The sequence below is a fragment of the Rhinolophus ferrumequinum genome, chromosome 14, assembly GCF_004115265.2.
Source record: "Rhinolophus ferrumequinum isolate MPI-CBG mRhiFer1 chromosome 14, mRhiFer1_v1.p, whole genome shotgun sequence".
Classification (NCBI taxonomy): Eukaryota; Metazoa; Chordata; class Mammalia; order Chiroptera; family Rhinolophidae; genus Rhinolophus; species Rhinolophus ferrumequinum.
This window is the reverse complement of record NC_046297.1, coordinates 8841395-8857418: the sequence shown is the minus strand read 5'-3', so window position 1 is coordinate 8857418 and position 16024 is coordinate 8841395. Positions and strand designations below refer to the sequence as shown.

Sequence of the window (16024 nt, the reverse complement as noted above, 5' to 3'; positions counted from 1 at the left end):
AGCCCACAGTCCACAACCCACGCCTGGCCCAGCACAGGGTGAAACCATGGAGTTCCCGTACAGGGTCTTTGCCTAGCAGCTCCTGATCATTTTCATCAGTGCCCAAGGCTTGTTGTATATTAAAGGTTTCTGCTTTTTCAGACAGCTGAGGATGACAGGTATGATGGCATAAAAAAGTACTAAGACGGTTGTTTTATAGTGAACATTACTATTTGAGTTGAAGACTACCAACCATATCAAATGAAATGCTCCTGGTAAAAAAAAAAAAGGATCCTAAAAAGGTCATTCATATCTAAACCAGCTCAGCTTTTAAACTAATGCATTTCCATAAGTATTATCTCACACTAACATATGCTGAAACAAAGGCAGAAAAAATTTAAATGATACTCTTGTGATTATAAATCAAAACCAGAACGGAATATATCCCTCTTAATACCAATAATGGCCATACATCAAGGGACAAACTGACAGGATTACTGGCTCTGTAAAGCTTAAATTCTAGTGGAGGAAGAGATGGTCAATAAAGAATAACAAAAGAAATAAGTATATGGGATGTTAAAATGAAATGAAAGATGGAGCAAGTTAAAGGGTCAGGGAGTTAGGCCTCACATCTTGTGAAGTTTTATCTCAAATTGACAATTTGAGAAATCCTTATTTAGCATAGGGAGAAATATAAATGAGAGAGGGGAAAAAACATTAAAAATATAGAGATATAGGACAATGGTTGCTAATGTAATAGTACATAAAATGGCCAACAATATTTTCTCCAATTTTATCTAACAACAAACTTAAGGTGGACGGTTAACAATAGCCCAGCACGATAGGAAAAAAATAATACCATACACATTAATATCATGACACTAACAAATAACCACTATTCCTTCCCCCCGCAACAATATTAAGAAGCAATTATAACAACAGCCATTTCTCTTCATTCAGGGTGAATACCAGGCAATGAAATTTTGTTTTAACATTTGATGTATGCATATTAGGAAACATTTACTTTCCTTCTGAATTCTAAGAACACTTCTACAGACCTTAATTCCTAACAGTTACTTCTTGAAACTTGCCCTCCTTTTAGGAAATGGAAAGCCTTCAACAAACGGAGGCATTCAGTCTTATTATAAACTAACATCTTCAAAAATCAAATGGGATGCAAAAAGTGACAAGACTAAATGATTCCTGTTTTTCAAGAGCCCATGGTCTAAGGAGAGAGACAAATATGTAAATAATTTCTACATGCTTTCAGGGTACAGTAGTGCCCAAAAGGAGAGGTGGTCACAAGGGAGAAAAACCAGGACTGGTATACCGAAAGCCAATGGAAGGAAGTGTTTCAAAGACTACACAGAATTTCATTTGCAGCACAACGGTAAAGACTCTAATTCTCCAGGAAACAAAAACAAAGTGAATTCAGGAACTCTGAAATTTCACCTTGGGGCTGTCGACCAAACGAAAAGGGGTCAAGACCGAAAAACGAGGAATCTAAAAGACGACCTACATCAAAACTATGACCTCTCAGTGTAAGGGTGAACAAGGCAAAGGGTGGCGAAGAAGACAGGTTTGAAATGTGCCTGTTTTGAACTTAGCAAATGGGTAGAGCGGCAGAAAAAATTCTTCCATGAAATGTCATAACCTCAAGCGGACACCTACATGGGTTTGCAGTCCCAACTGCAACCTGAGAAACCTTAGGCAAGAATTTGATCAAAAGTGATCCATGAAGTATTGCCCTAGGCAACTGACAGAAGCAAACAGAAATCCTGGAGGAATACAAGTTCTATGCTTTGAGGCAACAATTTCATTTTTCAGGATCTAGAAAGATACATAAAAACTTAATAAGGACCAAATGAGAAATTATTCAGAAGACAATAGCATGCAACACCTGATGTCATAAAAATCTATCTTCCCTAGCTGGAAAAGCACCAGATCCCCAATTAATTTACTTTATGTTCTTGCAGCATTTATACAAGTGTGAGGAACTCTAGGCAGAGATTACGGTCTATTTATCTCAGTACTCACAGCATTCAAAACTGTGCACGGTGCATAATGTTTTTTTGCTTCAGTAAATGTTTTTAAAAAATTAATAAAGACGTTGACCAGTTTCAGTTTGTAAGAAAAATCCAGAAACAATATATGTGTCTATCAACAGGTGAGTTATACACATGATGGCATATGCAAATAAGACAATTGCAACCATGAAGAATTATGTGGATCTATGTGTACTAACAACAGCGTCTTTGTGTTTAGGGAGAAAACAATCACATAATTTTAGTATCAATAAAGCAAGACCTAAGACTGTTTGCTATCAGTGTAAGGGCTGTAGATGGAAAGCTTAGAGGAAAAAACCCTACAATCAGAAAAGGAAAGGAAAAAAAAAAGTTTCATTGAAGCATTATCTACAAAGTGAAAAAAATCACCAAACAAATATTAACCTGGTTGAAAAAGAAGCACATGCTTCATGGGAAATTTACACTGATTTTAAAATGCTATCTACATTTTCCTATTCAACTCAATTCTTTAGTTTCTTTAATTGAGCCAGGGCAGAAGTTGAAACAAAAGACATCAAAGGAATCCAGACAGGGCAAGAGAGCAAGGTTTTTATATCTTTTCTGACCTATTTTGAAAAAAAGTATTTTTTTACTTGCGTCTCTATTCTATTTATTTACTCAAAAAATATTTCAGTACTTGCTACCAGCAGAGCATTGCCCTCAGTGAGTTAAAAATCGAAAAGACAAAATACCTTTGTTTTAAGTGCAAGGCAGAAACGGAAAATCCTACGAAAGAAGTGTGCTATGAGGGCACACAGGATAAGAAAACGTGTGTGTACAACTGTGAAGACTGAGGCTAAGTTTGGTGGACTCATGATCTCAGGTATAAAGTGATAAAGAACTAAAGTGGGTTTTGAGTAATACGAATTCAGAAAGATAGTACAAAGAGTGAAAGGAGTAACTAAATAACCTGCTAGATTAAAAAAAATAAAAATCCCAGGAACAATGAAAAGAAGGGGAGCTGTCAAAACTAGGCACAATTCAAAATGGAATTTCAATATAAAAAGTGACAAAAAAATGTTGCTAAGTATTCCTATCAAGTCAAGGATACTGACAGAATGTACAAACTGGCAGGAATGTCCACTTCAACCTAAGGACAAGGAGGAGGACAGACCCACGACCCAGACTCATAAAACCAGCTGACTCTCAGGGATTCTAACGGCCTGGAAAGCGTTCAGCACAGGCCTTAGATGCAAGGCAGCAACGAGGACGCCAATGAAGGGCCAACAGCCTAAAAACAAGGGCTGTTCATATTTTAGTACAGGGATCCTACGATTATTCACAACAACAAGCTGAGATTGTTATTCATGTTCAACTCCAAAGATTCATGATCTAAAACTGGTAAGTTTGTCCAGGTACACAGCTGGCATGAAGAATCAGCTCACAACTGAACCCAGGGGCCCACTCAGCAGCCTTATCTTAATGTACTTCCTTCACTAATCCTCCTCCACAGAGAACTCTCATGGCAGCTACTTTGTTTCTTTGTGTAAAATAGCTACCAAACAAGAGACTTCAGTAAGACTAACAAGGCAGTCAACATTTGTACAATAAAATGGATGTTCTTGATAGAAATATGATTATGTAGACAAGCAGGAACATATGTAAACATTTTTAGTCTCAAATTTGGTTCTTAACTTTGATATGTCTACCATCTCCTGAACTCTAAATCTGGTCCAAGGTGATGAATTACATTGTATGCGCCTTACAAACTTTGCACACCTCAATTCCACCATTGTGGTGAAGACAAGCTAGCTTTCACCTCCGACTGCATTAGAATCGCCGAGGAGCTATAGCCAAGATGCATGCCAGACCAATCTCTGGGGACAGTTTTGTTTTTTAAAGCTTCCCAGGTAATCTCAATACAATGCCAAAATTGAAAATCACTAACTTGAATTGTGTGGATAACTCAAGAAACAAACTGGGGAAGGTACTGCCCGACACCAGGAAATGGGAAAAGCCAAAGGAGGAATCTGGATATAGAACAGCAGCAACATTCCATTTTACTTGTTTTACCCTGGCTTCAATACAGTTCAAATCAAAAGTGGGCTGATACTTAAATCAAAATGCAGTCAATCCTCGATATTCGCAGAAATTATGCTCCACAAAATCACAGCAGACACTGAACCACTGTTTCTAGGGGAAATACAGGGTTTGATTCCTGCGATCCTAATCACAATCAATCGACAATAATCTTGGTTTCTGTGTGTTCCCATTTAAAGACTCCTTACTGCAGACTGTTGACTCATTAACAAGGAACCCAAGGCCAACAGCACATGCCTGAACAAAGGCTATCTAACACACGTTTTCCTACATAAGGCCACACCGTCTTCTTGCAGTTAGATACACTAGACAGCACTTCAGACTCCTCTTGGGAGCCATTTGAAACAGTGAAATCACCAAAGACACAGAAATGCGAAAAAGTGGCACTAAACAGACTGAGAAAAGGACACTTGTTTACAGTATGACAGCTGAAACAAGGCAAGGCATTACCTTGTTGGACATCAGCTGGGACCAGGAAAATCCAGCAACTCAAATTATTTTTTTTCACTAATCTGCTGTACAAATTACCACAAAAGCATCACAGATATTAATTTTTAGGGTTAGAAATAAATTTTACTGAGGAGGCGGATTCACAAATACAGAATCCATGACTAATGAGGATGGACTGTAGAAGCATTAAGTCAAACTAACTGCTGCAAAGAAATGAATTCTGAGGTTTCTACTAAACAACATCTAGAGCCCAGATGACACCAATACGCCCAGCTATGTAATGTTTTCCACTAGAATCCTTAATGTTCCTAAGAATATAACAATTTTTCTAACATCAAAATCTATATACTAAAAAAAAAATCTATACAATCAATTTGCTCCATATTCCTTTTATGTAGTAAAAAAGTAAACAAATTATATTAACTACCTCTAATTACAAAATGCAGCAATCACTTAAAGAAAAGGTATTGGTTGGACTACATGACCTCAAAAATGCCCTATGACTCAAAGCTTCTGTATGTCTAAAAATCAAAGTTAGTATGCCTACTTTAATTACAATACAAGTCAACCTACGAATACACAAGTATTCTCAATAATAGCTTATTAGGATTACAATCACAGTTTTGTAGTAGTAGGGTTGCAATATAAATTCTCATCCAAAAAACAGCTAACAACTCCATTCGCTTCTAACTTGAATTCAGCAGGATACTGTCAAACTCAATGGACTCTCAGCTTAGACCTATGCAACTTGAAAAAGAAAACAAGCTGCATTACAAGACGCATTACAGCTGATTGCCTGGCTAGGTCTTACTTTCAGGGAAACACGGTAGATAAACTGAACATCAAAATTAAAAAACGTTGTGCTTTAAAGGAGATCAAGAATGTGCAAACGGACGGCCAGGTGGCTCAGTTGGTTAGAGCGCGAGCTCTCAACAAGGTTGCCGGTTCAATTGCCGCATGAGATGGTGGGCTGCGCCCCCTGCAACTAAGATTGAAGACGGTGACTGGACTTGGAGCTGAGCTGCGCCCTCCACAACTAGTTGAAGGACAAAGACTTGGAGCTGATGGGCCCTGGAGAAACACACTGTTCCCCAATATTCCCCAATTAAAAAAAAGAAAAAAAAAAGAATGTGCAAACACAGTTCACAGACTAGAGGAAAATATCTGCACATCACTCCAGAGGAAATAATAAAGGAAAAGGCAGAAAACGCAAGGAGGCCAATGAGGCTACAAAGGGACGGGGAGTGACACAAAGATAGGTGATGTAAGGCTTTCTAGGTTATGACAGGGATTTGGGTTTATATTCTGAGCAAAACAGGGAGGCCACAGAAGGGATGTGAGTGAAGTGACATTTGACTTCTGTTCTGAAAGAATCTAAATAATAGATTGAGAAAAGACAGTAAGAGAACAAGGGCAGGAGCAGGGAAACCAGTTATGAAGCTGTTGATATATAATCAGATGAAGGGTGATGATTTACATCAGGGAGGAATTCAGAAGAGAGGACAAAGTTGGATTGTGGACCTATTTGGAAGGTAGAGCTGGACAGAATTTGCTGATGGTTTGACTAAGGAACAGAATGAAACCAAAGTCTCTGAACAAATGAAAACTGAAGTTGTCATGAAACATGGGGAATACTACAGAAAGAACAGGTTTGAGGAAGGAAAATCAAAAAAGCAGTTTTAGGGGCGGCCGAATGGCTCATGTGGTTAAGAGAGCGAGCTCTGAACAACGCGGCTGCCGGTTTGCTTCCCACATGGGCCCGTGAGCTGCGCCCTCCACAACTGGACTGAACGACAGCGACTTGGAGCTGATGGGCCCTGGAGAGACACACAGTTCCCCAATATTCCCCAATAAATTTTTTTTTTTTTACAAAAAACAGTTTTATACATGTTTACCTCTGCTAATCTCCCTTCGTCTTAACCACTCCACTACACACTGATTTTGTACAACACAGCTGTTAAGTGTGAAACAACCTGAATCCAAAAGCCTTCCGATTCCAGGTCCTGTGCTTTTTTACTCCTAATGAAGTTTTACAAAAGCAACCGAATGAGTTTTTCGCTCTTTCTGTCTCAGGCTGCTGCCACGAGGAGCTGTCGCCATGTCGGCGCATCTGCAATGGATGGTCGTGCGCAACTGCTCCAGCTGGCTGATCACAAGGAACAAGCAGACGTACAGCACCGAGCCCACTGATCTGAAGGCCCACAACTCCTTCCACTACAAGGGGCTGATTCACCGCAAGTCGATGGGCCTGGAGCCAGCGGCAGAGGGCAAAGGCAAAGGTGTGGTGGTCTTCATAAAGCGGAGATCCGGCCAGCCAAAGCCGGCCACCTCCTACACGCGGACCACCATCAACAAGAACACCGCACACCCCGCACGTGATCCACAAGACCAAGTACTGCCCGGACCTGCGCGTGGCTGCCATCCGCAGAGCCAGCACCATCCTGCACAGCCAGAAGCCCGTGATGCCTCGCCCACCCAGCTCCTGAGCACCTCCCCGCCAGAGCAATAAAGCACAGCGTCAGCAGACTTTCTCCAAAAAACAACTGTAGAGTTTTTCTCAGAATAAAGTAATTCAAAGGCATGCATCATTTGTTGGTGATCCAAAAACTGCATTCACAAAAATAAGGGCTATCAAATCAACATTTTAAAACACCTGACAAATATGAACACGTATTTTGTAGATAAAATTAATAATAAAGCAGACAGCAGTGATACAAAAATGAAATAAAATTCATCTAACAAAAGCTCAATTTACATAAATACTACACAAAGAGTATACTTTTAGAAAAATGCCAGATCACCCCTACTTTTAACTCTCCTTGCTAATAAATATCTTTGAACAGTAAAGATTTGCCATTATAATTTTACTCAGTGCACAAGTATACACATAAAGAACCTCTTCTAAAATGTGATGCATAAAGTAACTGTGTATTATAAAGTATAAGGGATATTTTCCTTTCATTTTCTTAGCTATAGAAGCTGTATTACTTTAGTAATTGCTTGACTAAAAAGTTAAATACCGATCCCAATGATTTCTCTGTAACGCCGAACTTGTTAATATGTTCATTACCTACAACTCACAGCATCAGTGGATTTCACAGCTTGGCTTTTCTAAGCGCAGCTTCACTACTCCTTTGCTATGAAGTTTTGGATAAGTCACCTTCCAAATAAGTGATTACTTACCAAAAGTCACTCTATTACAATGAAATAGGATTATCTGACTTTCCATTTTACAAGGTTGGGATAAGAATTCAGAGAAAAAGAATATGAAAATACACTGAAAAACATTCAAGTTATGACAAACACATAAATCAAGAAAATAAGCCCATGGGGGGGGATATATATATAAATATGAATGTACAGGTACTCAAACTTACTATTACAGAATTGCTTAATTTCTCCAGAATAGAATGAAACTGATGCAGAATTTGCTACTTAGGAATGCTTTTTCAAATGTCACGTGACGCACACTTACTGTAGTTACCACGTGCACATTTACGGGACAGAGACAAAGCATTTTTCCTATTTTCATGGGATCTATGGCCCAGGGGAATGGAAGAGTTAACTAAAAGACCCAAACGAACACTTTGGGACAAAAATAGAAGGCATCTCCTAAAGCAGTAAGTGATTAATAGTAAAAGAAAACAGTACAATGTCTGCTTTAAGGATTAAGAAAATCTGACTGCCCTAGCTTTACGCTTTGCCCGTTCGCTCTCGTTCACCCACGTATGAATCTACTATCTACTTGTGTTTATCAGTCTCACAGAACACCTTCAACTCTACTGTATCCTGTTCCCGTTCCCGTTCCCTTGGCACTTGCTCCAATAACTCCCCGATAGCCCTATTCCTAACTGGAGTATCTAGCCAATCTTCTCAAATACTGTAATTCTAGCTATACCCCTACAAGTTCCCAGGACTCAGTAAGCCTCAGGATCCAAGATGACAATCAATTTTTAAACTTTTGATTATGCTGTAAGCCTTCATAATGAGATCAACAGTCATATGGAATCTAACTGCCAAGGCAACATGACTACAATAATAATAACGTCCGTAAGAGTTAATATTCCACCTCGCAATCGTTAGAGCCAATTACTTGAGTAAAGAGCAATGCAGAGCTGTGAATAATCCAAAATAATTTATTCCTAAAACATCTGAAAATACGAACACATTCATAACCCATCTTTTGTTACTAAACCTCAATCTCCTTTCATCTAGCCATATTAACAGACAGTAATCTAAGATTCGAGAGGGAAAAAAAGCAGAAAATCCACAAGAGTAATTCAATTGACCATTTCTCTCAATTATATCACTGTTTTTAGAGTTGACAAATATCAACTATTATGCACTGACTTTCTAAGATCTTCACATATAACGTAAGGAGAGTTCATACCTTAAGTTAATAAATAAATCTAGATGGTCAAATTACAAAAGTATACCAAGTATACTTAAAAACTTGCAACGTAAGAGAAGTCCGAATGAAACATTTAATTCTAAAATCAGAACATATATCAAGGAGGCCAATTTAAATATTTCACAACACATACTTGTGAATGAAATGAGCCAACAGGGAAAGAAAAAAAAGATTAAATACAAAATGAGAATGAAACATCACACACAAAACACAGTATTACGGTTGAGGTGAAAACAGAATACCATAATACTGCTACACTTTTAAGAATGTTTAGAATCACATAAAAGTTCACTCTAATAATGCTTTTGCAGTTTGGGGATATCAAAATTAAATGCAGATTTTTTTCTTTTCTCCTAACTCCTGCCAATTTTAAATACCAACATGAGCCCACCATTCTCTAAAAACGGTTTCTTAAAACAAAATCTAACCATAATCTTACTTGGTGATTTGTGACTTTGCTCTAGGAGGAAAAAAAGAGAAAAAAACGGGAATGAATATCTCCAAGCCTCACATCAGTTTGAAAGTCACCATATCTTGAACTGGGTATGAAAGAACAACTCCAGCAATGTTCTAGAGCAGTTTCTCAGCATTACAGGTGTGCTGGGACACTGACCGTCTCCAACCACTCTCACTGTCTAGCCAGATGCTTCCAACCTCCACAACCCCACCCACCTCAGCATGCCAGTCAAAAATTATTTTCCCCGTGTACCACAACCGGAAAAAAGGTTGGGAGGCACGGATAGGGTACACTAAAGCAGGTATAACCTCAGCTGTAAAATATATACTCTCCGAGTATAAATATTTTTTGAACGAGAAATTCAAAGTCTATCCTTAATTGATGTTATTGATCTTAAAGACTAATTTATTTCATTTTTATCAACTCAAGTAGTCAAATCCTATGTTACATTTGTATAACATGCATGTTTTTAAAATACAGTTCCTGGTAGAGCTTAAGTAACCTCTTCAGCAGCAGTAATATCCTGGTGTAAGAAATCTGAAAACTTTTTAGATAAAGGCAGGGTCAGAGACGCATTCATGTATGGCACATCTTTTCCCAAGCACTCTAACTGAAACCCCAAAATATCCATTTCCTAACCTCCTTCCACACTTTTTTCCCACAGCACTATCACCTTCTAACACAGGACACAATTAACTTAAATATTTTGTTCTTCTCTGACTTCCCCAACTAGACTGTTAACATCCACAAGGGCAGAAATCTTTTCTGCTTTTGTTCACTTCTCCATCGCCAGCAATTCGATGAGTATCTGACAGAGTGGGCCCTCAAAAAATAACTGATGAGCGAATGAACAAATGTCATAATTTGGCTGCAATTTTATGTGTAACAGTTATTTCGGGAAAAAAGTTCAACTTTGCTATTAAGATGGTCAGGAAAAAAAATGTGTTCACCAAAGACAGAAGAACCACATTGGAAGGAGTGCTGTGTTTCAAAAAGCTGGATTTATCTATATTAAAATAGTTTTCAAGATACTACCAGAAAATCTGTACGAGATGTTTTTAAAATACAAATAAAAGACTCAGTTTTACTTGAATTAAAACACCAGGGAACACCAGTTTTCCATTCCTCTCATCAGAAGACACAAAGAAATAAAAGGCGATAAGACAAAGGTAGTACTTGGGGCACAGAAAAATGCAGTATTACACTGGCAAGTATTTTTCCCCATTGTTTAAGTCGTCACATAAAATTCAAGATTATCAACATTAAGTTCCATACTGACTCATTTTTCTCTTAAAAACTGAAATCTGCCTTTTCCAGACTGGAAGCCTAAATCTAACTAGCTAATAAGTTATCCCTATTATTTTCTTGTGAAATATAATCACAAATATTATGAATAGTAAGCTTAATTTTTAGTCTTAAAACAGTTTTACTCTTAACACAAATAATCTTAAATTGGTCGTATAGCCCATCTACTGTTCAACGAGTATTTCACAGTTCCTTTTTTGGTCTCAAATGACGAAACTTCTCTAACGTCTCTGGGGAGATTAGTGTAAAGTATGTTTCCTGAAATTGTTCTTGTTTTTTCCCTGCACCATTTCGCTGACATCTTTTCAACGAGGAATGTTATATACATTTTTTTCCAATTCTCCAGGAAAGTCCAGAGGGAGAAGCAAAAGTCAAAAGAATACCGTGTGGCAAACAGGTTGAAAGGGGATAACCCAAAAGCACGTAAGTAAATGTGAAGCAAATACGTGCATAAGAGGAAGATGATGCAATAAAAGAGATAAAAGAAAACCACTGTTATGCTTAGAAAGGAGGGAAAAAAAAACAAAAACGGAGGGGTGTATAGGGAGGCTTGCTTATTCTTCTAAAAACAAAAGCACAAAATCCTTTCGAGAAAAACTCTAAAAAGCGCTCGGCTGACACTCCAGACGGGAGTTCTGCCTTCTCTTCCTATGTCTTTTGATACAGGTAGTCTTCATCTGTAAATCAAATGCAGGCCATAGATAATGCGGAGTCAATCTCTAAAACACTGCACTTGTGGTTGCCATCTTTGCCAGAAAAAAAAAAAACCAACTCCTCGAATTTGAAAAAAAGGGTTACATTAAGTTGGAAAGCCAGAAAACCATGCATTGCCAAGCCAGGTAGCTATGACACGAGTTAACAAACACCTTCTACCAAACTAAGGTTCCACTAGAGATCAGGGGAAGAAGGGCAAAGGGCTGTAGTCGGACCGCGACTGCATGGGTGGGGCACCCTAGGGGGAAAAAAAAAATTGAGGGCGAGCTCTCTATCCCGGGAGCTCTAAGGGGGTCGGTGACTCGGCTCTCCGGGACATTGCATATTAGGAGGCGATGATGTCGACGGGCGAAGGGCAGCTTCGGGGAGAGTGAGAAAGTGGGCTGCTGTTCGTTGAGAGTGAGGAGGCTGGCAGAGGAAGGTACCCAAGTGGCAAAGGATTAAGAGTCAAAGGGAAGAGAGCCGGGGGCCGCGCAGTGAGAGAGGCCGGCGTGGGAGGCCTCAGGAGAGGCCGCCGAGAGCCCTTGCATCCAGCCGTCTTTTCCCGGAACGCGTTTTCAGCTCCCCCACACTCAGCCCCTCTCAGGGCCGCCCTTCCCTGCGCGACAACGGCGAGAGCAGCTGTTTCCGCCAGGCCGGGGACGGCGGAGGAAAAGGCATCCCTGGGTCCGGCGGGCAGGCCTGCAGCGGCCGTCTGTCCGAGCGGGACACGGCTCCCAGACTACTGCCGCCGAGCCAACGTCAAACTTTGCCCTTCCCTTCCCTTCGCCTTCTTTATCCCCCAACTTCCCGGCCGGCTGGTGTCCGCTTCGGCCAACCGATACCGCCCCCCCCCCCCACGTCCTTCTTCTCGCCGCTTCTCACCCCTCCCCAACGCCCTAAGGCTGGGGAAGGACTCGCCCCCAGGGCCGCTCCCGAGCCCGCCGGGGTGCCCTCGAGTCCCAGATGCCGCCCCCGACGGAACGCTCCCATCCTCTCCGCGGCTCCCTCGCCCGCCCAGATGCTGCAAACTCCTCTCACCTGCATTGACGCCATGATGGAACCATCCCCCCCGAGGGCTGGCGAGGCCAGAGACGCAGGGGGCGGAGCTGCCGTGCTTACGTCACGCCGTGGGGGCCCAGCATCCCGGGCGCGGGAGGCGGGGCCTCCGAGGGATGGGCGTGGCGTAAGCGGGATTGGCTGGCGCGCTGGGCCCCCGCGGGGAGGGGCGGGCGGGGCGCCGTGACCCGCGCTGTCCGTGTCACCCGTTTCATCCCGCTCCCTGGCGCCGGCTGTGAGCCCACCCGCCATGCGGATCGCTTGGGAAACGCGGGTCCCGTTCTGACCTGGCCACAGTTGTTTTTATTTGTCTGTCTGTGTCTCGAGATCTTGATGATGTCCGGACTGTGAGTTTTTTTGTTTTGTTTTGTTTTGTTCTGTTTTGTTTTTCCAACCACAGGTGTATGGTTTACAGATTTTCCCTTTCGGATGTATGTTTTTTCCACACTACGGCGCCCACTTTCAGACCCTTGGGGCAAGACAAAACTTTCCGCGGGGCTTTTTTGACTTTTCGAATCTGAAGGGCTTCTCATATTCCTATTCGGGGAAGAGAGACACAGATTTCCTTGTACAATGGGATGAGAATTGAGAGCAGAACAGCATTTTGCTTTAAAGACAAGGGTAGATTTGTAGCGCTGTAACTTGCCCAAAAGGGAAGGGAAAATTTTGAAGTTTTTTCGTCTGTGTGCGATTTCCGCCCCTTCACTCCATCCCCTCCATTTAAAATTCACGTGTGTAGCAGTAATAGTTACGGTTGTCACAGCATTGGCATTTGATGAGACATTTGCCCCTAGACATGAATTTCTTTTTTTAGTACCACCGTCACGTTATAATATACACATATCTTCTATCACATCCAAACTTCAATCTGTCTCATGGTGGGCAGTTTTGTGGTCATTCGACCTAGGGATGTATCTGAGTAGGGAAAGCTCAACATACGGAATTTATTCTGGGAATGCACCAGTTCTGCCAACATTTATCAGAAGCCACGTTTTAAAAAAGCTATTACAGAATTCAGGATGTTGGTTTACAAGAGGAAAATGGTAGCCGAAGGCTTGCATCTCGTGTTCTAGCTCTAAAAAATTAAGGTAGCTGACACATAGAAAACTTTTACTTTACCAGAATGAAAGCTTCAAATCTTTCATTAATTCGGAGATCTTTTAGAAATTTCTAGAAGTTAATATTTAAATATAAGAGCAGTGTAGGCTATCATCCTTTCCACTCTTAAGCTAGATTATGTTCTTTGAAATTCCCTAACGTAAAGTGTGTTCAAAAAGGAAAAAGATCTTAAAATACACCAATTATTCTATGTTATAATAATAAACACACTATTCTTCATCAGTACAGAGGAAGTTATATTGGTTTACTTTTTTCTCTCAGACTTCCACCCTCATTGCCAGAAATGGGCTGGCTTTCCCTTTGTTGTGCGAAACGACTGTGTTCTTAAGGAATGTTTGGAGGCTCTTGGCAACCAAGAATCACCCCGAAGCACATCAGGTGTTAGCCCAGTGTGTTGGCAACATTTCAACTGTGAGTAAAACCCATATATTCCAACGAAAGAGGAAAACTTTTCCAGATTTATTTTCTTCTGGAGATTTTTTTATTCCTATGATGTCAGAAAATGGCTCCAGAAGATCAGATTTTACCATCTAAGGTTCACTGTTTAAAAGCTAATTCTCCCTAAGGTGTAAGTGACATCAGGTGACCCCGCAAAGCATTATGACATCATCAGAACCAACAACCTGCCATTACAAAGACTAATAAGGGGTTACAGGAATCTTGACAGTCCTCACAGTGAAATCAACATCTGGTCCCTTGAATTTTCTGTGTGTTAAAAAGGATCGTAATAGAGGGGAAAGTCAGTACCAGGCTTATCTTTCCTAGGAAATATTAAATAGTACATAATTACTTCACTATCTTCTTCATTCTTTCAGTAATATATAATAGAAAGTCCCAATGTACTCGGGATAAAATAGTGACCTTCAGATGGGGTTGGGACATGTAATTATAGCCAAAGGGCATGAAATTTTTATATCTAAAACACTTGATTACACAATGTTTGAAGACTAGGCTCACATCTCATTTCTTTAGAGTGGGGCTTACTATCAGATAGGCAAAAGGTAAAATGTCTGACAATCCCAAAAGTGGGAGAGGAAGTGGAGCTTTCATAAACTCTGTAGGAAAGAAATTGGTACAATCACTTTGTAAACAGTTCAGCAACAGTAAAGTTAAAACTTCCCATACCTTTAAAGATTCTTTTTAATAGCATAAATTGCAATAAAAGATATTTAAGGGACATATTAAACAAATGTTAACCTTGTTTGGATCCTGGTTCAAACAAACCAACTGTAAAAAGATATTTCTGAGATAACTGGAAGAAATTTAAATATAAAATGGATATTAGATGATACAAAGGAATAATTATTATTTTGTTAGATTGGATAATGATATTCATTTTTAAATTTACACAGCAATTAGAAATGGCCACCAGGTTAGAGGAGGTGATTCTCTCTTATCTCAGAAACTACCCCCACCTCTGCCTCCCTGGAAGAAAAAAAAAAAAAAAAACCAGGATAGACCCAAGCTGTGTATGTGCCTGAAGTTTTCCCTTTCAAGGAAAGGCACAGCCTGTGATAGAGGATTAAAAGCAGCTGCATTTTCTGGCAGAAAACTGGAAGATATATGGGAAACCAAACAGTCATAGTAACCTGAAGGACCCATGTGTTAAAAAGGCACTAGACTTGCAATCAAAAGGCCTAGATTTGAATCATAACTCTGCTACTTCTCAGTTCTGTGACCTGGAGTTGGTCATTTAAACTTCTCTGGGCCTTAGTTTTGTCATCTGTAAAATGGAGATAAAAATGCCAGCATATGGATTGGGGAGGAGTCTTGATGAGACCATGTGTAAAGGAACTTCATGAAGTGCACAGCACCACGTAGATGAGACGCGGTACCTACTTTATCTTCCAGATGACTCTGTTCTTTCTTCTGTGGGCAGATGTGATGTTGGCTAGAGATGAGAAGTGGGGTATATGGCAGTGACTGAGAAATACCCATACCAAGATCCCCAAATTTCCCATCACTGTGAGCACAGAAGAGTCTGGGCAGACACTCTGCTCTGAACTGAGCCTGCCATTGATAAACTTGCAAGGTCGGGATGCTGCCTCTCCCCACCCCATCCAGTGTCCTCACCCACATGGGGCATCCTCCCAGACCTGCCCTTAGTAAGGGCAATAATGATAACAGCTGTCTTGGATTGAATATTTGCATGTGCCACCATAAGAGGCACTTGTATTTCCTGTATTATTTAATCTTTAAAACAGAACTATGAGGTACATAAACCGATTCCCACATTCTAGGGAAGGAAACAGGCTTCGAGAGGCCGGGGAATTTGCCAGACACCCACCTTATGAACAGCAGAATCAGAATTCTACCTTGGGAACTCGAACTCCATGACTCTACAGATTGAATTATTTAACTAGTACACAATCCTGTCCTTCCAATTCCATTTCTTAATGACCCATATGAATGAGGTGTGAAAATAAAAGTAACTCTAATCAAATC

At 40.5% G+C, this 16024-nt stretch overlaps 1 protein-coding gene and 1 long non-coding RNA gene across 2 annotated transcripts in view; one reads left to right on the top strand and one right to left on the bottom strand.

The window, feature by feature from the left end:
- UBE2W (ubiquitin conjugating enzyme E2 W) overlaps nt 1-12536 on the bottom strand; it is a 41986-nt gene extending 29450 nt beyond the window's left edge. The window contains exon 1 of the mRNA XM_033126722.1: nt 12443-12536. Within this exon, the coding sequence (XP_032982613.1) occupies nt 12443-12457 (15 nt within the window). The 5' untranslated portion in view covers nt 12458-12536. The remainder of the gene's footprint in view (nt 1-12442) is intronic.
- A 145-nt stretch (nt 12537-12681) lies between these two features.
- Nucleotides 12682-16024, top strand: part of LOC117034059 (uncharacterized) — a 20452-nt gene continuing 17109 nt past the window's right edge. The window contains exons 1-2 of the long non-coding RNA XR_004425004.1: nt 12682-12807; nt 13841-13990. This is a non-coding gene — a long non-coding RNA (uncharacterized LOC117034059). The remainder of the gene's footprint in view (nt 12808-13840; nt 13991-16024) is intronic.